At 43.1% G+C, this 22,099-nt stretch overlaps 1 protein-coding gene across 2 annotated transcripts in view; it reads right to left on the bottom strand.

Moving 5' to 3' along the window:
- Nucleotides 1-725: 725 nt before the first annotated feature.
- The window catches only part of RYBP (RING1 and YY1 binding protein), an 89,828-nt gene continuing 68,454 nt past the window's right edge, over nucleotides 726-22,099 (bottom strand). For both annotated transcript variants that reach the window (XM_051851475.2, XM_051851474.1), the window contains exons 3-5: nucleotides 5,288-5,464; nucleotides 5,097-5,195; nucleotides 726-4,699 (exon numbers count right to left, since the gene is read on the bottom strand). In XM_051851475.2, the coding sequence (XP_051707435.1) occupies nucleotides 4,447-4,699; nucleotides 5,097-5,195; nucleotides 5,288-5,464 (529 nt within the window). In that variant the 3' untranslated portion in view covers nucleotides 726-4,446. The remainder of the gene's footprint in view (nucleotides 4,700-5,096; nucleotides 5,196-5,287; nucleotides 5,465-22,099) is intronic.

Here is a 22,099-nt window from a genome sequence, read left to right as displayed (position 1 = left end):
TTCCTGAGCTCCCACCGCAGGGGCCCAGCACTCACTGCGCGCCCACACCTAGTGAGAAGCTCCTGGCATCCCCTGAAGGATGTCACCAGCAGTGGGCACCCTCACAAAGGACCCCTCAGGTACCCTCTGAAACAGAAGGCTGAGGGTAAGATTATCTGTCGGTGTGCAAAGCGTGGCTTGTGGCCCATCCTCGCCTCCCCTTCAAGCCCTCCTCACACTTGTGAAGGCTGTGAAGCAGAGCTTGCACTAGGTTTCACCAGGACACATTGTTGCACAATTCACCGTCTTCCTCGCAGCACCAGTTCAAGTGCAGACCCAGGGCAAAGAGTACCCAGGGACGGATCTAAGTGGTTCCCGGATTCCCAGTAGGTTCCAGGGCCTCGGGGTGGGCTGAGTGCCAGCCTGCTATTCTCGGCCCGCCACCTGCATGCAACTGCCCACGAACCCTGGACGAGTCACCTTTAGCTGCCACCCCCGTTTCTCTACAGCACCGCGCCCCATCTGTAGGACACACTCCCTTCCTCAGCGATGTCTTTCGTGGCATCCTTGAAACACACACACATTAAGACACCCAAAGCAACTTCAGCTTCTGATCCAACACCTCAAGTTCTAAAAAACTGGTCAAACTGGAAATATTCTAAGTTAGAATTTCTGGGTACAAGGAGCTGTTTTTTCTTGCTAAGGGCTAAAATCCACACATGCAAAAATAATAAAGATTTCCAAGGTAAATTTTACTATTTTATTTGTGAAAAAACTACAAGCAGAATTCATAAATAGACATTTCTATTTAAAGCAGGAAAATGATAAAGTGGCTTCTAATAACATGGTCGTGCACATGCCAGTAACAGGAATATATTAACATCTTTTATTTGCTAGACAAAGAGCAGTGTCCAATATAAATCTCCCCCAAACCTTTAAGACCTGTGAATTTCTGACCAGTTCACAAAACCACCAACTGACACTTTAGCATGAAGGAAAACCAAACCCAACAGACCGCCCGCTCTAAAGACGCTGCAGAGCAGAAACTTCCAGAAGCGCTATACAAGCTGTCTTTCTGGGCAAAGGAAAAATAGAGCTCGTATAATACATTGACAAAAATTCACAAGATAAGATTATGTTTTGACATACTTAACAAGCATTCTCTATTTGTCTCCAACAAACAAAGCTAAGGAAATAATGTAACCATCTTTACACAGTAAATTAAGGTTACAAGTCATACACAAGAACAGAACGGCTTGCGCATTAAAAACTGTTCAGCTCCATTGTCATACTCTAAATGTTGGCTCTTAAACCATTTCCGGTTACATACAAGCAAAGGTTATTATATACTCAGCAATTAATAAACTTTCAATAATTTAAGATATGGTAGCTTAAAAAAGTAGACTGAGAATGGTCTTGGTAAGGCAGGTGAAACGTCTTAGTGGAACTAAACTCACAGAAGCTTCGCCAATATTGTTTAAATAACCAGACTGAAACAGAAAGGTTCAGATTAACATATTTTGTGGGTGTCAAGATGTCTTTTTTTTTTTAAGCTGCATGACTAAACAGAGCAAGTCAGGTAAGCTATGTGTGTGCGCATGCACGCACAAACGTGACCGATCGTGTGGTAATAAAACAACTGGGGAACTGCAAGCGTTAACACTGTGCTTTTTGTTGTGTCTTGTAACCTGCTTTCTGTGCCACTGAATACCAAATATTTCTGGTCCTCTTTTAATATATCTCCTCATCATCTACACTAGTGTTTTTACGCACTGCCTACTAATTGTAGGGCAAACAGCAAATGCGAAGTCTACAGGAATTCCATTTCCAGAATGCATGCCTGAGGGATGTCATCAATCTCAGGAATCCCAAGTCCGAGGTCCCTACCCCTCGCGATGCCAACAGGACGCACAGCAGCAGCAGAGGGGTACTCCGCACTCTCACCTGAGTGCTTATGACACCAACCACTGGCTGCCGCTCCTACCACCTGTTCTAGAGCTACTCCTCTCCCTCCACCCCGCCCCATTCTTTAATTTATCACGGAGGCAAAACTGAAGAACCAAGACATTGGCAATGAATTAATTAGCAGCCTATGAGTAGCTGGTTAATCAGCTTTTTCCACTAATCTAGGGGGTCCAATCACTTTACATGAAACTAATTTTGAAAAAGTACACAGTATTTCTGAACAAAGTGCATACCAACACTTAATTGGTTCAAAAAGCAGTGCAACCCACATATGAGTTTGGTGGTATTTAAGTTTTTTTCTTTTAAAAAGTTAATTAAAAAACTTAGCAATCCCTTACACCTCTGGAAAATAAATATGGCTGACTAATTTACCCTCCCTGAGACCCTTAATAAAAGGACTATTAAAATTTTAGAAGGAATGTCTTTGCAATATCCCACTAATATTAAAATGTGGATTTAAAATTCATAGTCAAATTACTATGTATTATATATTCTGATGCTTATGGGAAGCATCTAATTTCCTTTGGTTCATTAATAAATACTTTAAAAATGTATTTAAAAAGATAAGCATAGCTTGCATCCCAGACACAAGCGTTACTTTTAAAAAGAAGGGAACATTGTCCATGCATTTGAGAGTAGGATCACAGCAACAAATGGCACTGCTTCGTTACCTAGACCTTCCAGAACAGAATCTAAAGTATGGAACATCAGTGACTGCACAATAGTTTTAATGTAAATGTGAAAGGAACCTTTCCTGTTGGCTACTCAATTCAAGCTGTTAATTTTTTTTTAACTTGTTGCCTCCAGACAGAAATTAATCCTGATTAATAGCAAACCAGGCTTTTCACACCAAAACATGGTGCTTCATTACATTACCTGCCCTCCCGTGAGCCCTTAAAGGTATGACCAAATAAAGGAAGGTGACATCAGTCCTCATGCTTGCAATGACTCGGAAGTACTACAAACTCCGTCGGTATGAATGCAAGTCAAAGAGAGACTCCAATCAAACAGAAGCGAAGCGAAAGAATTTGTTGTTTGAATGAGGAGAAGTGGAATCATCCTAGTGGTCTTTGATTTTTTCAAGACAGTAAAGAAAAAAAAAAAGAGTGAAAACCTTGAAAATTTTGCTCAAGCTATCTTTACGTCGAGGAAGAAAAAGATCACAGGCGCTCACAGTTCAGTGTGAGCTCTCCCGGCACCTCTGGCAGCCACAGCTCAAGCCATTCGCTACTTGAGTTCTTCCCACAGCAGGGAATTGAGAAATGTCTCTGAACACTGCAAAGCTCCACGTCAGGACCGGATGTGCGGTAGATAACCTTTGCTCCATAAAACCAACCACAGTAGGCTTCAAGAAAGACAGACAAAGCATTCTCACAACAGAACTGGGGAAGGTGAAAGTTTGAAAAGTGAGGGGACATGGAGGCACACACATTTCAATCAGAGCAACTGCCACTGCAATGTCATGTGCAGAGTGGGAACAAGGGGCTGCTTCCTATGGACCAAAAACACAGCTCAGACGCTTTCAATCCTAAAACTAAGAGACAATTTCTAGGTTTACCTTCAGACATGAGTAGAGGTCTGGAAAACGGATGGAATTCGAGTTACAGAATACCATATTTTCATGAGTGCTAATGTAAGACAGCAATGTTAACATGTAACCGTAATGTACACGAATACTTGGCATTCTGGAGCTAGTTTAGTTACTTTTGAGTGATCAAAGCCCTCCCCAACTAAACCACTTGTGATTTGTCAGTTATTCCATCGCAAATGCAGGCTATCTGGAGCAGTCTTTAAATTTGAGATCACATTGTTTGAAAAAATATATATTTTTATATCATCCAGTACTCTTTAGACAGATGAGAGTCCAGTTCCCACATGGGTTGGAACACACTTCATGTAAGACTGACTTTAATTTAATTTCAGCACTTTCTGTGACTGTTCAATGCTGTATTCACTTCACAGTGTATCAAGCACCAGCGCTGCCATGGATTGGTTTCAAATAACCCTTTAGATATAATTTTATATTTATATATATATAGTTATATCAAAACTGATAGTACATAGTATAACTTGAAGAAAGAACTAAACTTAAAAGGATATGCTGAAAGGATGGAGTTTGTGAACACAATAAATAAAAGTTCCCTCCCCCTCCCAACCCTCCCTCCAACAAAACAAAAACAAAAAACCAGTTGTAATGTACATGGAAAATTGTGCACAGCAGATTTTTTTTTTATAAAAAGTAGATTCAGGAGCACATCCAATTATAAATGATTGTTAGGAAAATCATATAAAACAATGGAATACATAAAAGTGTCAAGAGTAATCGTCAGGGTGCGAAATTCCTTGGTGGCCAGATGCCCATGGCAAGCAGAAATTATCCTGGCAGCATCACTAAGAGGTCGATGTCCACAGATGATTCTCCAGGGGTGCAAGCAGCATGGGCAGGTGGAGGATTTGAATTTCATACCCTGATTCATAGTTTTCACAACTCCATGTGCAACTTCAGAAAGATTCATCATTTACTGCCGACATATCGCCCTTTGGCGTGGAAGAACGGGAGGAGCCCTTGTCTGTGCTCTCTGAGCCCGAGCTGCTCTGGTTCTGCTGTTCTGACCCTGCACTGGAGGTCACTGTGGATGAGGATGTCGAGGAGGAGCGAGTCTTTTCCTTAAAGTCTGTGATAATGACGGTGACATTGCCCACAGTCACTGCCAACTGCTGCGCCGTGCTCCTGTCCACGTTTTTCAGCCGGGGCCTGAAAGCAACACCATGAAAGAACAGTCAATTAAGTAAGTCATGCTGGCAAAACACCAGCAACACACCTACAGTCATCACGACACCACGGCAGTGAATCCAAACTTCCTAACAACCATGACAAAGCTGGCTGCGGAGTGTGCGCGTCAACTCTGGCAATCACGGAAATGACTGCTGGGCTCGCAGCACTTCGGATCCACTGCAAAATTCTTATTAATTTACCCCTCTCTTACTTGCACCACCCTCACAGAGAAGTAGTTTAAAGTAATAAAGAGGTCAACAAACACCTTGCCCCTCCGCCCGTATCTCTTAGCCTAGAGATCCACAAATACAAAACCACCCTGCAGTTCCGGATGACGACAAATCCACCAGAACCACAACTTCTTCTATTAAAGTACCTTGAGGTGTGATTCGTTTCACTGGTCTTTGTTGTCGCGTTTGCCGACTGTATACTGTTTGCTTCACTAGGAGGGTCTTTCAGAATGTCAGACTTTGGTCTGAAAGAGAGGATACAAAAAAGCAGCATTTAGAAGATACTTGTGGTTCACCTGCCAAGTAATATACTGTACTTTGCTACCCAGGGACTTACTTTGTTTTCTTATTGGTGTTTTTCTTGGTAACACTAGGACTGATTTCCTTGTCTTTCTCAGGTTTCTCTTTGTCTGGCTTTTCCACTTTCTCCTTCTTCTCCTTTTTAGGGGGCGGCGGGGTGGCATACTGTTGTGCCACTTGCTGTGCCACCAGCTGAGAATTGATTCGAGGTTTCCTAAAATAACCAAGAAAAGATGTATCATTATTTGCTTTATAAATAGTATCATTATTTGCTTTTAAGTATTTCTTTGAATTTTTTGTTTGATCTCCTAACTTCTGAGGTATTTCATGATTGATAGCCAGCAACAGAAAATGCATTATATGGTTTTATTTCTACATTATTATTTTGAGACAGTATGGTTTCTTTTTCAACGGAAATGAAACACTGACGTGTGCTAACACAAACACATGTAGCCCCATACGGTAAAATAGTCTTTTGGCCAATAAGCATGACAGTGTTTCTAACAGTGCTGAGAACACTACTTCTTTTGAGCTGTCAAGATAATACTGACTGACAGCTTTCAAATAACTCTGTTGTAGAGGGTTAATCTCATTTTATTAAATGAACACTGATAATCCCCTGAAAAGAGAATGAAATCAGAAGTGTGACATTCACTCCTCAATCTAATTATTCTGACTTGGTCTGCTCTCCTGCAGCTCTGTGATTGGCATAGATAACACATCCAGAGCAATAAAAGGTAACACTGGTTCACACCAGCTCCCAAAGGGCCGTGAAGGTTCAAAGTCACCATGAAGAACTCTCAAGACAAACGACACATTCACTGTGGCATCAACCATCATATCGTGCCAATCTCCAACTGACACTGGCTCTCAGCACTATTGTTCACAAATGCTAAGTGGTGCCAAACACTATTCACAGGGCCTAGCCATTCATACACCCAAAAGAGAAAAGGAGAAAAGAATACCTATGGATTCTTTCTATATACTATAGCCCTCTCCCCTACCCCCACTAGTGGATGCCTGAAAACCCAGAATGAAAGCCTATGTATGTGTGTGTGTGTGTGTGTGTGTATAAACACTATTGTTCTGACTGTTGATCTGAGAGATGGCTACTAAGTGACCAACAGCTGAGAAGCAGATACAGCGTGGACACACAGGACAAAGAGGCAATCAGTGTCCTGGTCAGGGTGGCACGGGAGGACCTGGCACTTCATTGTGATACTTAGTACAGTGCACAATTGAAAAGGGAGTCTTAGATTGGAGGGGAGGGGCTACTGTAATGTTAGTTTTCAAAGACATTCCCATCTATACAGACATCTCTACTGATACTTCCCAAACACAAAACCCAAGTGAGTCCTTAACAAGGCGAAACAACCGTCTGCCACAACTTAATGGTCACCTTCAGATCCTACAGCTCTCTCCACCCCCAGAGGAAAATAATGCAGAGCAGCAGATCTAGCTCAGGCATGGCGGGGAGTCTGTGTTGAAGGATTAGGAAACACCCATCTAGGAAAACAGAGTAAGGTTGCCTTTTTACAGTTCTGCTGTTCTAGGTACATGGCATGATTCCCTGGGTGAAGCAGGGTTACTCCTGGAGCATCTCTTGGAAGGGAGTCTAAGGTGGCTGGCAACAGACACATGCTTACTCCACAACTGCATTAAGGTTGACCTATGTGCTGGCTGGGTGGCAGCACAGATTGCAAGGATACATATCTGATGTTAAGTGCAATCTCAGAGCAAACTTCCTATCAGCCTCCAACAACACAGGCCTTGGTCGTAGGTTAGCACACCATGAAACCACTAGCCTCAAAGCACACTTCTGCCAAGAACCCAAGTGGCCTCACTCACCACTGAGCAAGAGACTCAAACACATAGGAAGTAGAAACATCCTTCCTCTGAGCCCCTGCCCCTCAAACACAGGGAGGACGCTTGTATGTAACAGGTAAGTTTCCCTCTGCAGTCTCTTATATGGATGACAAGAAAAGTCTTCTAATACTTCTAAGCACTCAGGAGAGACACAACACATCAGCTAAGGGGCTAACCAAGCCAGGTGAATTAGAGTGAAGGTGCCATACACTTATCAACACTCAGGGCTTCAAATAAAATGAAATGGGTTAATAATATGAATAAACCATTCAAACTTTTGAAAAGCTACACTCTGAGGGAGAATTTCAATTGGGCCAGTATGTGTACTGTACTCCAGAGCAGTATGACTCAAGAACAAGAGAAGGTACCTGGATTTCAATTTAAGAGGACCCTAAAAAGAGGGAGACTCAAAGCTAAGTCAGATGCCTGGCCCCAGAGAACCCGCAGCTTAATTAGCACTCATGCTGAGTCTGAAAGCTGTGTCTCACTTCAGGATACCTATGATGCTCTAGGATGTCACTTACCACATGGCCCCATAACTGCCAATCAGCCACATATTCCTCAATGGTAAAGATCTCATTCTTCCCACCTCTGTCACCAAGTTTAGCCAGCTCAGGGCCAGGTCAATAAAAGTCTTCCATCCGGTGGTTCACTCCCTAAATGGCCACGATGGCCAGAGCTGGGCTGATCTGAAGCCAGAAGCCTGGAATTTCTTCCAGTTCTCCTGCAAGGGTGCAGGGGCCCAAGTTCCTGGCCACCTTCTACTGCTTTCCCAGGCCATAGCAGAGAGCTAGCTTGTAAGAGGAGCAGCTAGTGCCCATATGGGATGCCGGTGCCACAGGCAGAGGATTAACCTGCTGTGCCACAGTGCCAGGCCCTCCAGGGAAGATTTCTAAAGCAAAGAGGTCTTGAATCATGCAGTACACTGAAGGAGGGAGGACTGGGCGCAAGCAAGAGAAAGGGGCAAAGGACAGAGAACCATCCAGAAAAACCCTGAGGAAAGGAACAGAAGCACTTTCTACTGAGGCAAGAGAGGAATGCTAAGTAAACTGTCTTTCTAGTTAAACAGGTCAATTCTGGGACCCGTGCTGTGGAGCAGCAGTTAAGCCATGGCCTACAGAGCCGGCATCAAGTCCCAGCTGCTGCATTTTCGTTCCAGCTCCCTAATACGCCTGGGAAAGCAGCAGAAGATGGCCCAAGTGTTTGGGCCCCTGCACCCACATAGAAGACCTGGTTGAAACTCCTGGTTCTGTTCTGGCCCAGTCCCGGCTGCTGCAACCATTTGGGGAATAAACCAGCAGATGGAAGTCTCTCTGTGACTCTGTTTTTCAAATAAACAAACAAGTAAACAAATAAATTTAATAATAAAAAAAAAGTCAACTTGGGGAGGCTGTCTCAGTTGGATACTACAGGGCTTGGGGTGGGGAGCGAACCTGGAAATGAGAAATCAAAGAGATTATAAAACTTGAAGACTGGATGTGTGTAAAACTGTAGTAGGAAAGAGAGTTAGCGATGAACAGACAAAAAAGGAAGTTACTAATACCTCATGAATTACTCTCAATGGCATGAATGTGGCATGTTTACAAGAAGTAGTTTTTGGCTACCCAGGAAGTATGTTTATGCAGAACGGATCGTTCCCTTAAAGTTAGCTGCCAAGGCTACTGTTTGCAACAGTATACTGGTACACAGAAGTAAGGTGTTCATCTAAATGCTTCTGCTGCTGGCAAATCCACCCTTGGAATTCTTCAGTGCCTGCAACACAGCACAGTATCTGTAGGACAAAGTCTACATGAACAATAAGCTCAACTCCAGTTCTAATTCCGGACTGCTGTGTTTGAGCACAAATACACACTTTCTCACTGGCTCCTAAAAAAATGTTTGACTTAAAGTGGTGAAATTAACATTCCTCCCTTTTACACAACAAAAGGCAATTTCACAAGAGAAAAGGGCCCAAGGCTATTTGGGATTCGATTACTACCCAGAGAAAGAGGAACATCTGCTAAACCACCTGTGTCACCTGAAAGGTACTGCTGTGTTCCACATGCTGCACTACACACACCCTGTTCCCCAGTGACAACCCAACTCTGAAGCCATCATTTGTCCCTTCCTCAGCAAAACCTTTTCTTCAGCAACAGGATTTATTAATCAGTAGTCATTTTTCACTACTAGTTCTTCAGCAAGTGCAACATTACTTCCAGGTTTGGGAGGAGGGGTGAGGTGAGGAAATTCACCTTTGGAAGGGGAAGGGAAGGGAAACCGAAGGACCACCAGTGTGCCCTCCCTCATAAAGGTGCCATCCTCTCCAACTGCTCCAGCAGCTCGTGCCACCTGCCTCTCAGCAATGCTCTCCTGACTGCTTGTGGGAGAACAGGGACTGTCCAGTGACCACAGTGGAGGCTGCACCAGGTTCTCCAGACTGCCTATTACAGATTGGACCTGCAGCATAAAAGGCAGGGTCATTCTGTAGCCATCATGGCACAGGCACATCAGGAAGCTAGACTCAGAGCAACAGCCCCTCCAGGAGTAACTGCCATCTCCACTTTGCAAATTAAGACAACTGAGGAGCAGAGATGGAGAAACTTGTCCAAGGTTTACAGTTAAGTGGCTGAACCGAGATCTGAACCTGGCTCCATTTGGACTCTCCTACAAAGGTATCCTCAAACTAGTCTCCCCGCTTTGAAGAGCTCTGACTTGTTTTTTCCTGTTCGTGAGTGGGGGTGGGAGACTGTGATGTGACTTGGCACAGGATACCAGGGATGAGATCTCAGGTCAACTCAGATTCCAGTTTAGCCAGGGATCTCCCCAAGAATCCACTGCCTTTATTAGCATCACTATGCTTTGCTTTATCAAGAATAGGACTACTTGGTAGTCCTGTGGCAGACAAAAAGGGCAGAGGAGCTGGAAAACCTGCTCTCTTTGTTTTCACTGTCCTTGGAATACCACGGGTAAGGAATGAACCCTTACCTTTACATTTAACACAGTTCATCAGTGAGAAATAGTGACCTTCCACAAATTTTCACTGTCAATGATATCATCTAAGTATCATATAACATAGTGTACACAGCTCTTGGTCAATGGGCAGAACTTTCAACAAGTGGTAGAAACTCAATCCCTCAAAATGGAGCTGAACATCTCAATCTCCAGGATCATCCCAAGTTTCCCACCTAATAAACCTTAAAAAGAAGCAATTAACAGTCTTCACCATATGCTGGACATATTAGATCAAAACATGTCCACTTGAGCTTCTGACATCTAAGCTTCAATTTGAAACCAACACCCCCCCCCCCACACACCTCCACAAAGGAAAACTACTTACCAGATATACAAGAGAGTAAACAGTGCTGTCTCCCTTACAAGTTTGGCAGATCTTTGTGGAAACATTTTATAGGTTTATCGTTGCTATTTCAATAGCTTACAAATGAAAATGTGCTATAAAACGTCAATCATACACATCAAGAAAACACGTCTAATTGTTTACATTTAAAAAGTTAGTTTTATTTCACATGAGCCTGGGCTATAAAAAAGAAGCAAATCTTTATCGGGGAACATCTTTAATTTTTGCAAAGGAGAAGTGTTCACGAACATAAAAACACAAGGCAAAATCCTTTTGCTTTCATAGGCATATTCACACCACTTTGGGGTCATACAGGCGAAATCTTGTCTTTTTAAGAGATTTCTTCCATATACACCTTCTCTTTTCTTTTTCCTTTTGTGTACTCAAGGGAACCCGAGATCAACCTACAAAATGTCTTCATCAAATCAGCTCACAATGTCCTTCAGGGCTCACTGTGCACTTCCTTTACATGCCCCTAAACCTTTCTTTGCCTTGGCAATCTGTCAGCTGAGAATGAGCAACTTTGACAACTTAACCAATCTAAGCAGCCTCAACTAAGCACACTCTATTAGGATTCTTTATGATAGGTCTCAACACAGTGCTGCAATTAAAAGGAACCTTGTCCATGTGACCTGCTTTTCTGTCCCAAAACTCTACATGTACAAGGTCAGTTTGGATGGATCGTACCTTCTTTCAGCAATGACTGGAGCTCTGTATCACTCCCCAAAATGTACCTATCCCAGCTGGAACACACCAAAGTGTTCTGTGTGTAGTCATTATTCAACAGTACTTGCCGATCAAATCCAGTTTCAGGAAATCGGATAGGCCAAATGTGTGAAAATGCTCTGTGATCTGTACTTTTTTTTCTTTGCAAAGTGCATGTTAAAGTTACACTATGGCTAAAAGAAATCTCATCTTTTGGCCCAACTGCTTGGGCCCCTGCACCCACATGGGTGACCCAGTAAAAGCTCCTGGCTTTGGATGGGCCCAGCTCTGGCCATTGAGGTCACTTGGGGAGTAAACCAGTGGATGGAAGACCCTTCTCCATCTCTCCCTCTGTCTGTAACTCTACCCCTCAAATAACTAAATAAATCTTAAAAAAAAAAAAAAAATCTCATCTTTGCTTGAACTACTCTGTATAAGAAAATGTATTCCAAGCTGTAAATACATTTTTGGATTTGGAATTCATTTTTAAAATGGATAATGTCTGTATCAGAGTTTTCTATCTCAACAGCATCACCCAACACTGATGGCCTCTGGCTATGATAACTAGTGTAATTTGTTTTCTGTTCACTGAACCCGCTGCTTCTGACCCATGATGTATTTCAAATACTAAAGGACCTATATGACCTTATGATATCATTGAAACCAATCATCATTATAATATGGACAACTAAAAACTTCAACTGTTGCACATATTCACTAGGATCATAAGTTACAGGTATTATGAATCCCCATTTCCCAAACAGTATCTCTTCTTATACAGTTCTTTTTCCTCCTCAACAGTACTTTTCTCTCTCACAGAAACTCTTGTCTTTACCTTCTCAAGTCGTTTGGCTCACCTTCTAGGAAAAGCAGGTGAGGGGCCTCGGTCTCAATTCTAGGACACTTTCCCACCAGTATACCTCCTTGACTTAAGAGAATCCCTCTGCTGTCAGGGAAAAAAAAAGTCTGATTCCAACTATTCAACTATACAACCTAGGCTCTCCCCTTTTCCCCAAACATCCTCCCTTCTCTGATCTTCAGAGGTAATGGGGAAACAATGTAGTATAAAGGAAAGAATGTGGGCTTTGGAGTTAAGAACAGCCCTTGGATTTTCTCCAGGCGCTGTTTCTGAGCTTGGGTAAATTATTTGAAATGGAATAGAGCCACACCTAATTTAACAGGGCTAAAATGAAGATGAAATGAGGTAAAGTTCACTTAGCTTCTGTCACAGCACATGCAGATATTCTATTCAGTGAAATAATTCTCCACAAAACCACATATACTATAAAGCAATACTTTCCTAGCTGTAGACATGACTACCACCTCAGACACTGGAGGGAAAGATTTACAAGTGAAAGAGGTGGGCCAGAATGAGGAGTTGTTACAGCTATAGATTTTTCACACAGGTTAAAAATCCTAAAGGTAATTATGCTGTCTATAAGCCAAGGGAGCCTCAACAACATGGCTGCCAATTTTTCTGCACACCTTGCCTAAAGGAGAGGCCACCAGACTTTAACTGTACACTATGCATGGCAAGAAGCAAATTCATCAGACACAGTTTGGTAGGAGCAATGGGCTCCAACAGAACCAACATGTATGCTTAACCAGCAGATTATGAAGTGTTCTACTCGAGATTCAAAACTCTTGTTCTGAATATTCAATTGCCTTTTATGCCCTGAAAATACACTCAGGACTTAAGCATCAGCAGGTTAAAGCACTGTCACTTTTCTGCAACTCAGGAACAAATATTCAAAAAATACAAAGGGCTACAAGAGGTTTAGATTCTAGGAAACAAAAGCACATATTTCATGAACATATAGGGCAGAAATGGACAGATTATCTTGGCCAAGTGCTGGTCCAGGGGGTCCCCAAGGCCCTTTCAGGAGAGTCTCAGGTCAAAACTATTTCCACAGTAATTTGAAAACACCACTTGTCTTTTCACCTTCATTTTTTACAATGGAGCTTTCAAAAAACTTTATGTGTGATATCATTGCTCTGACAGCCTGCATACTTACTTAGGTCTTGAATACTTCTCAGTTTTAATTTCTGGTATTTAAACTACCTACCACAATGAAGAATAGTACCTGGGGTCTTTAACCATTAAACTAACTTTTTCTCCTGGTCCTGAGCGTGAAACTTCTCTTGTGTGCACTGCCTGAGCCAGAAACAGGGCGACAACAACCACTTGAGAATACAACTTCTAAAATATCTCAAGCTTAAATTCTTCCTTAGCAAAACTTCAAAAGAAAACTGAAAAGGTACATCAACTCTAATTGCAAGTTAAGAAAACACCTTGAAAATAAGAAAAACATCTGCACTTACAAAACACCAAAACAACTTTTCAAAAGTGGGCTTGAAGTATTTCAACCACAGACTATAAATCTGGCTTCCTGGGGCCTGTGCTGTGGCGCAGCAGGTTAAAGCCCTGGCCTGAAGTGCCGGTATCACATATGGGTGCTGGTTCTGCTTCCCGCTATTCCTCTTCCGATCCAGCTCTCTATATGGCCTGGGATAGCAGCAGAAGATGCCCCAAGTCCCCAGGACCCTGCACCCATGTGGGAGACCCAGAAGAAGCTCCTGGCTTCGTCTCGGCATAGCTACAGCCGTTGCGGCCATCTGAGGAGTGAACCATCGGATGGAAGATCTTTCTCTCTGCCTCTCCTCTGTGTAACTCTTTCAATAAATAAATAAATATATAAATCTTTAAAAAAAAAAAAATCTGGCGTCCTTCCATTTTTACTCCCTGGGAGAAACCAAAGTAACAGAATTTTCTCTGTGGTCACTAAAATATTTTAAGTACATGTCCCCAAATAAATATGCCCTGAAGGTATAAAGATCTCCCAAAGCACTTCAGTATCTTCAACATAAATTTTACTCTGCATTTTTTTTTTTTTTTTTGACAGGCAGAGTGGACAGTGAGAGAGAGAAACAGAGAGAAAGGTCTTCCTTTGCCGTTGGTTCACCCTCCAATGGCCGCCGCGGCCGGCGCACCGCGCTGATCTGATGGCAGGAGCCAGGAGCCAGGTGCTTCTCCTGGTCTCCCATGGGGTGCAGGGCCCAAGCACCTGGGCCATCCTCCACTGCACTCCCTGGCCACAGCAGAGAGCTGGCCTGGAAGAGGGGCAACCGGGACAGAATCCGGCGCCCCAACCGGGACTAGAACCTGGTGTGCCGGCGCCGCTAGGCGGAGGATTAGCCTAGTGACCCACGGCGCCGGCCCTACTCTGCATTCTTACACCAGTGTGTTAGGCTCTTTTGCTGGGAAGATTGGGTCTGAAACACTTCAGGATCATTGTCACACATGAAGCAGTGTTCAGTTCCACAGCCACTGCCAGTCCTGCAACCATGGGCATAGCACAAAATTCTTTTCTTCTGCCTTGCTCAGAAGAGGAAAGCCTAGGTGAACACCCAACCCTACTCCCAGGTCAGCGCCCACTGCTCCTCAGGTGCAGTTTGGGTAAAGGGACGAAGATGACCCTGTGCTGTATCTCTGCTAGCTCCGTTTCACCTTTGTATTCTGGCTTATGGTTTTCAAATTCATTAAACTAACTTTTCTCCTGGTGGCTGTTACAAGTAGGGAAAGGGGGGCTGTGTGTTCTGGATGTGTGTTGGATTTATCCTCATTTTCCAAGGTGTGCATTAGATTTCAATGGCCAAAACCTCTGGTGAGGGTGCTTTGTATTTTAAGGAGTTTGTCCTGTTGTCCTGTTACAGAAGCTAGGACATTGGACTTTTTTTTTTCTTTTTAAAGATTTATTTATTTATTGAAAGGCAGAGTTACAGAGAGGCAGGAAAAGGGAGAGGGAGAGATATCCATCCTCCATTCACTGAACCCAGTTGGCTTCAAAGGCCAGAGCTGACACGATCCAAAGCCAGGAGCTTCTTCAGGTCTCCCATATGGGTGCAGGAGCCCCAGGACTTGGACCATCCTCTGCTGCTTTTCCAGGTGCATTAGCAGGGAGCTGGATAGGAAGTGGAGCAGCTGGGACACCAACTGGCACCCATCTGGGATGCCAGCCAGCACTGCAGGTGGCAGCTTTACAGGCCTCAGAACATTAGATGTTAATAGGTGAGCTGCCAAAGCTCTCCCTTCTTTGCTTTGTGTTTATTTTGGATCACTAACTCTGACTTCGGATGGTTACACAATCTTTGCAAACTTCAGTTTCCTCATTGATTAAAAAAAAAAAGATTAGGAACAAGGGATCTCTAAGTCCTTTTTGCTCGGACACTTGTACTCCATATTTAATAAAGACAACTATGCATTTATTTATTCTTGAGGTGCAGGCAAGCTCACCATTTATGCAGTCATCAGCTTGTTTTCAACAATCATAAATAAGCATCACATTTTACTGACATTCTACAAACTATAAACTGATGGTTTAGTGACTTGGACCCTCTTCTTCTCCCCTAAAGACATACCAAATTACCTTACAAACCATGCTTAATGATTAACAGGAATCCTAGAAACTAGAAACTTTAAGCTCATTGTATTTTCAGATACAAATAAACTTGATAAATCAAGTCTTTCTCCAAAAAATACTAAACCATAAAAATAATCCCATCTGCCCAGCAAATTACTTATGGCTGTCAAAGATCTCATTTAACATGCATAAACCTGGGCGAGTGCCACGGTGCAGTGGGTTAAAGCCCTGGCCTGAAGTGCCGGCATCCCATATGGGTGCTGGTTCGAGTCCCGGCTGCTCCTCTTCTAATCCAGCTCTCTGCTATGGCCTGGGAAAGCAGTAAAAGATCCCCAAGTACCCACATGGGAGACCTGGAAGAAGCTCCTGGCTCCAGCATGGCCCTGACCAGGTCACTATGCCATTTGGGGGGGTGAACCAATGAATGGAAGATTTCTCCTCCTAACTCCCCTTTTCCAAAAAACAAAACAAAACAACTCTCTTCTGTAACTGTGCCTTTCAAAATAAAAAAATAATAATAATTTTTTTTTGTTCTTGAGGTAAGACCTTACCATCTGATGGTCTTTAAACAATTACAAAGCAAACACCTTCTGAGTAAAGGAAGGGAAACTTTAGGTTATCTTCATTATTTCAAATGGTTGAAATATTAGACAGGAATCAAAGTGAAGAGTTCTAAGTTACTAGTATCCAACAGACAGAGACTCTGTTAAGTTTGAGAATTCCTTCAACTCAAATAAAAATGGTTTTGTTTTGCCAGGGTGGTAGAGGATAGTGTGGCAAAAGTAGATGGAAAATTCATATGCCAATGCTTAAACAGTAATCCTGGAATTAAATGTTGGTCCTATTTATTACACTTGGATACAATTTGTCTCAGAACCACCAGAAAGTAATGCAAGAACAGAAACTTGACTAAAAATAAGAATTTTTTAAAGATTTATTTATTTATTTGAAAGTCAAGAGTTAACAGAGAGCAGCCAGGTCTCTAACTGCCGCCCATGTGGGATGCTGGAATAGCAGGTGGGGGCTTAACCTGCTATGCAACAGCACTGGCCCCCATATGCACTTCTAAAAGTGCCTGAAGTCTATCTCTTTTTGTTCCAACATTCCTCACCAGCTGGCCTTTCCTCCATACGTGTACCCCCAGCATGGGTTGCTCACCCATACTAGTCTAGACTTTAATGACTTTCTCAGAAGACACCTTTGAGCACTTGCAGGTAAGGCCACTGCCTTTAGTACTCATATGGGAGCTGGTTCAAGTCCTGGCTGCTCCACTTCTGATCCAGCTTTCTGCTATGGCCTGGGAAAGCAGGTCAAAGTCCTTGGGCCCCTGCACCTGCATGGGAGACCCAGAAGAAGCTCCTGGCTTCAGATTGGCCCAGCTCCAGCTGTTGCGGCCCACTGGGGAGTGAACCAGTGGATGGAAGACCTCTCTGTCTCTCTCCCTCTCTTTCATTCTGTGTAACTCTAACTTTCAAATAAATAAATCTTTAAAAAACAAAAAAAAGTATGCCACTTCTTCCCCAGCATCTCCTGGCAAGTAATAACCTGTGGCCATGTTTTAGAGCTCCCAAACTACCCTAACATACATGTAATGGTCTACATCATAATTTTTTGCCTATGTGTGCCACTCCCTATGAGATTATGAGCATGTCTGGGATAGTACTGACCTTTTTTTTTTTTTTTTGATAAAGATTTTGTTTATTTATTTGAGAGGTAGAGTTACAGACAGTGAGAGGAAGAGACAGGGAGAAAAGTCTTCCTCCCATTGGTTCACTCTCCAAATGGCTGCAACGGCCGGAGCTGCGCTGATCGGAAGTCAGGAGCCAAGAGCCTCTTCCCAGTCTCCCATGTAGTGCAGGGGCCCAAGAACTTGGGCCATCTTCTACTGCTTTCCTAGGCCATAGCAGAGAGCTGGATTGGAAGAGGAGCAGCTGGGACTAGAACCCAGCGCCCATATGGGATGTCAGCACCGCAGGCAAAGGATTAACTGGTGCCACGGCGCTGGCCCCAGTACTGACCTTTTTTTTTTTTTCTTTTTTTGGACAAGTAGAGTGGACAGTGAGTGAGATAGAGAGAGAGAGGTCTTCCTTTACCATTGGTTCACCCTCCAATGGCTGCTACGGCCGGCGCGCTGCGCCGATCCGAAGCCAGAAGCCAGGTGCTTCCTCCTGGTCTCCCATGCGGGTGCAGGGCCCAAGCACTTGGGCCATCCTCCACTGCACTACCGGGCCATAGCAGAGAGCTGGCCTGGAAGAGGGGCAACCGGGACAGAATCCGGCGCCCCGACCAGGACTAGAACCCGGGGTACCGGCGCCGCAGGCAGAGGATTAGCCTAGTGAGCCGCGGCACTGGCCCTGACCTTTAATGTTACGCCATGCACTCCAAACTTGCTTTAAAATAATTGTTTCCTGACAGCTCAGTTGATGCTGGCTACAAGAATATATGATCTCTGTATAATGTGGTGCAAACAGCAGATGCTTTATCAGCATGTAGCTGAACACTATATTATCACACTGTACTTAACTGTGCCTCAGAACAGGGCTCTTTTACAGACTGGTGTGTGTGTACCCTTTATGCTGACATTCCCTAGCAGAAAAGCCTGGGACATAGTAGATCCTCAATGAATATAAATATCCACTCCCCAGAGATAAACCAGCTCCCAGTTTAAAAGAGAAAGAAGTACAAAGTTAACAGGTAATGAATGCTTCCTATGAAGAGGCACTGTGCTGAGTGTTTCACATATGTTATCTCTCACAAAACTTACAGCTTTCTAAGGTTATTAAAGAAATCAAAGGCTGAAAGTCCAACAGTAAATGTAGCACAAGTAAAGCTTAATCCAAGTTTATGCTCTTTTCACTAATGACCCTTATCTTGGGAAAAAGGAAGACAAATGAACAGAAGCCAGTGAAAGGTAAGGTGAAATAAAGGGGAACAGGATATAATTTTGAATGTAAAAAAAAGTTTAGTTATTTATTTGAAAGGCAGAATGACAAATTCATCTGCTGCCTCACTCCCCAAATGGCCACAGTAGCAAGCATGGACCAGGCCAAAGCCAGACATTAGGAATTCCACCTAGGACTCCAACATGTATTTACTATTTAGGCCATGGGATTCCTTCCCGCCCCCCCCCCCCCCAAAGATTTATTTACTTATCTGAAAGGCAGAGCAACAGAGGGAGGAAGGGACAAGAGACAGAGAGGTCTTCTACTCACTGCTTCACTCTCTAAATGGCTGCACACCTGGAATGGGCCAGGCTGAAGCCAAGAGCCTGGAACTCCAACCAGATCTCCCACTTGGGTGGCAGGGGCCCAAGCACTTGGGTCATCTTCCATCGTCTTCCCAGGTGCATTAGCAGGAAGCTAGTGCATAAGCAGAGCAGCTATGACTGCTTTCAGTGCAAGTGTGCAGGTGTGTGTGTGTGGGGGGGGGATGGGGGATGTTTAACCTGCTGGGCAACATTACTCTCACTCTCAGGCAACCATTATTAGAAGGGACAGAAAAAAATTCCAGGAAAAATGGATCATAATATTACAAGTCACAGCAAATGAGAACTGAGAATATGCTTCTGAATCTAGCACAGATTCCTTCCATTTCCAGTTCCTTCACTATATCACATGTAAGTCCCTTAACTTTCTTTCCCCATATCTCAAATATCTCAAGTACTGAAACATATCCCATCTAAATTCCCAACAATACAGGTGTGTGTGTGTCCAGGGAGTGAGGGGGGAGGGACCAGACTCTCACCATGTTTTACAGTACCTGTGATTTTTAAATATCTGAGGCCAATAAACTAGGACAAAATTTTTAGTAAGTAAAGAATTCTAATGCTCTTGGTCTCTTCTGTTTCTCTACCAAAGTAAAGAGTATGGATGGTAAAAACTAACTCCCCAAACATGGAACAATTAATAAACCTGCTTGCTTAAACTGAAGAGAAATCAATTATTTTATGAGTAAATACTATACATCAAGAAGGATCCCATACTACCAGCAAGATCTCCAATTATAGATTTATTCAATCTTTAGCTTATCTGGATGAACTGGGATAATCTTATACTGCATACACGAAAGCATCTGCACGGATGTAATCGTTTTAAGAACTTCTCAATTTGGGGTTCTACTCCAAATAGGTATTTGCCTATTCCTTGTAAAGTTTCTAACAAGGTCAGGAGTGTGCATGATCCATAAATAACTCTGAAAAATCTTTTTTTTTTTTTTTAAGGAATCCTCTCCTCCCTTTGAAATAAGTTGCAAGAACACTTGCTAAAGATTTACTGAAAACTTACTAATTACTGAAAAGACAAAAATAATTTTTTTAAATGTAAAACAAAGTAGAAAACTTAAATGTTTTATTTTTAACTAATTTTAGACTTACAGAAAGGTTATAAAAATAACTTAGGGTTTCTACATACTCTTTACCCAAAGAGTATAATGATCAGAACCAGAACATCAATACCTGCAAAATACTATGAAGGATAGACCTTTTCTGAATCTCACCAGTGTTCCCACTACCGTTTTTTTCTGTCTCAGGATCCTACCCAGGCCTTCAAGTGGCATGGTGTCATTTTTCAAATCTCTTACATGAAAGCTAACTACTAGGTCTGTCTCTTATCTTGATACTTTTTAGAGAGCTGGTCAGTTTTTCTGTTATAGACCCTCAATTTAGGACTATCTGATGTTTGCTCATTTCAAAATGAGGCCATGCTTCTTGACAATAGCAAGCAATGATGGTGCACCCTTCCGCAGTATATCCTATCAGGGGCTCATGTCTTGTTTCTCTATCTTAAGGTTAAATATCTTTCAAGGAAGTCTCTTAGCAAAGATAATTTCAAGACTATGGAAGTAAGCTGCTTCTCCTCAAACTTTCTTTCAGTCACTAATTTTAGCATTCAAATGTAGGTTCTGCACAAATTATTCCTGAATTTAGCCCTCTCCACAGCTCTTTATAAAACTAAAGACTAGTGATATTTTCAAGATTACTCTTGGCTTGTTTGTAGGTGCATCCAAACACCTGTAGTCCAAAGAAAAACCACCAAAAAGTGGGCTAAGATTGATTAACAACAGGTGCTGCAGTTTGCTGACGTGGCCGATTTTTGCCTAGGGCAAATTATAATAAGGCACAATTCACATACAATAAAATGCAAGCACAGTTTTAAGTGTACATTAAATAAGCTTTTTTTTTTTTTAAGTGCTATTTATTTTTAGCAGGAAGCTGGATCAGAAGCACAGGAGCTGGGACTAGAACAAGGCACTCTGATATGGGATGTGGGCATCCCAAGCTGTGTCTGTATTTTTTGGACAGGCAGAGTTAGAGACAGAGGAAAGTCTTCCTTTCGTTGGTTCACTCTCCTAATGGCCGCCACAGCCAGCGCTGTGCTGATCCGAAGCCAGGAGCCAGGTGCTTCCTCCCAGTCTCCCATGCAGGTGCAGGGACCCAAGCACCTGGGCCATCCTCCACTGCCTTCCTGGGCCACAGCAGAGAGCTGGACTGGAAGAGGAGCAGCCGGGACAAAATCCAGCACCCCAACCAGGACTAGAACCCAGGGTGCCAGCACCACAGGCGGAGGATTAGCCAAGTGAGCCACGGCGCTGGCCCAAGCTGTGTCTTATCCACTGTGCCAAATGCCAGCCCCCACTTAAGAAATTTTGACAAATGCTCAATCCTTTGCAGACAATTCTCACTCCCAGCACTATGCAGCCACTAATATACTTTGTCATGATGGATTAATTTGTCTTTCCTCACGTTTCACAAGGATGGAATACACTCAAGTGTGTCCTCTGGTTATTTTCAGTGATCATGATGTTTGTGAGACTCACTCGTATTATGTGTGTTCTGTTATCTAGTCTCCTTTGATGGTCACTGGACTCTTAGTTTCTGCCACCATGAATTGAGATGAACACTCATGTACAAATCTTTGCATGAACATGTTTTCCTTTCTCTTGGAAATGCACGTTCAAATTTATAATAAACTTCAACTCCTTTTTCAAAGTAATTATACAGGGGAGTACATTTGGCCTAGTGGATGGGCTGCCAGTTGGGACTCCCACATCCCACAATGGAGAGCCTAGGGGCCAGTCCTTCACACTGGGAAGCAGCATGAAGCTCAAGCAATTGGATTCCCACCACCCATGTGGTGGGTTGGGTTCCTAGCTGCCAGTGGGGGCCTGGCTCACTCTCAGCTGTTGTGGGCATCTGAGTAGTGAGACAGTGGTTGGAGTTTTCTCTTACAAGCAAACAAAAAAACAAGTAAGAGATGTTTAACTTCTTTTGGGGGAAAGAGGTACTTTTTTTAATGTTAACTCTAGCAGATGAGCATTCTAAATGCTCTACATTCTCAATTACACTTGATACTGTCAAGTGTCAGAAATAAATTTGAGCCATTCAAGTACAGTACATCTCAATGTGATTTTAATTTGCAATTCCCTGATGACTAAAGATGTTCAGCCATTTTCTTTTTGGCTAGAACATACTTTTATACAAGTGCCAAAGACTGCTTAACAGAAACAATATGCTTATACAATATTT

This window comes from Oryctolagus cuniculus, chromosome 10 (assembly GCF_964237555.1).
Source record: "Oryctolagus cuniculus chromosome 10, mOryCun1.1, whole genome shotgun sequence".
Lineage (NCBI taxonomy): Eukaryota > Metazoa > Chordata > Mammalia > Lagomorpha > Leporidae > Oryctolagus > Oryctolagus cuniculus.
The sequence above is the reverse complement of the archived record's forward strand: the minus strand, read 5'-3'. Positions and strand labels throughout refer to the sequence as shown.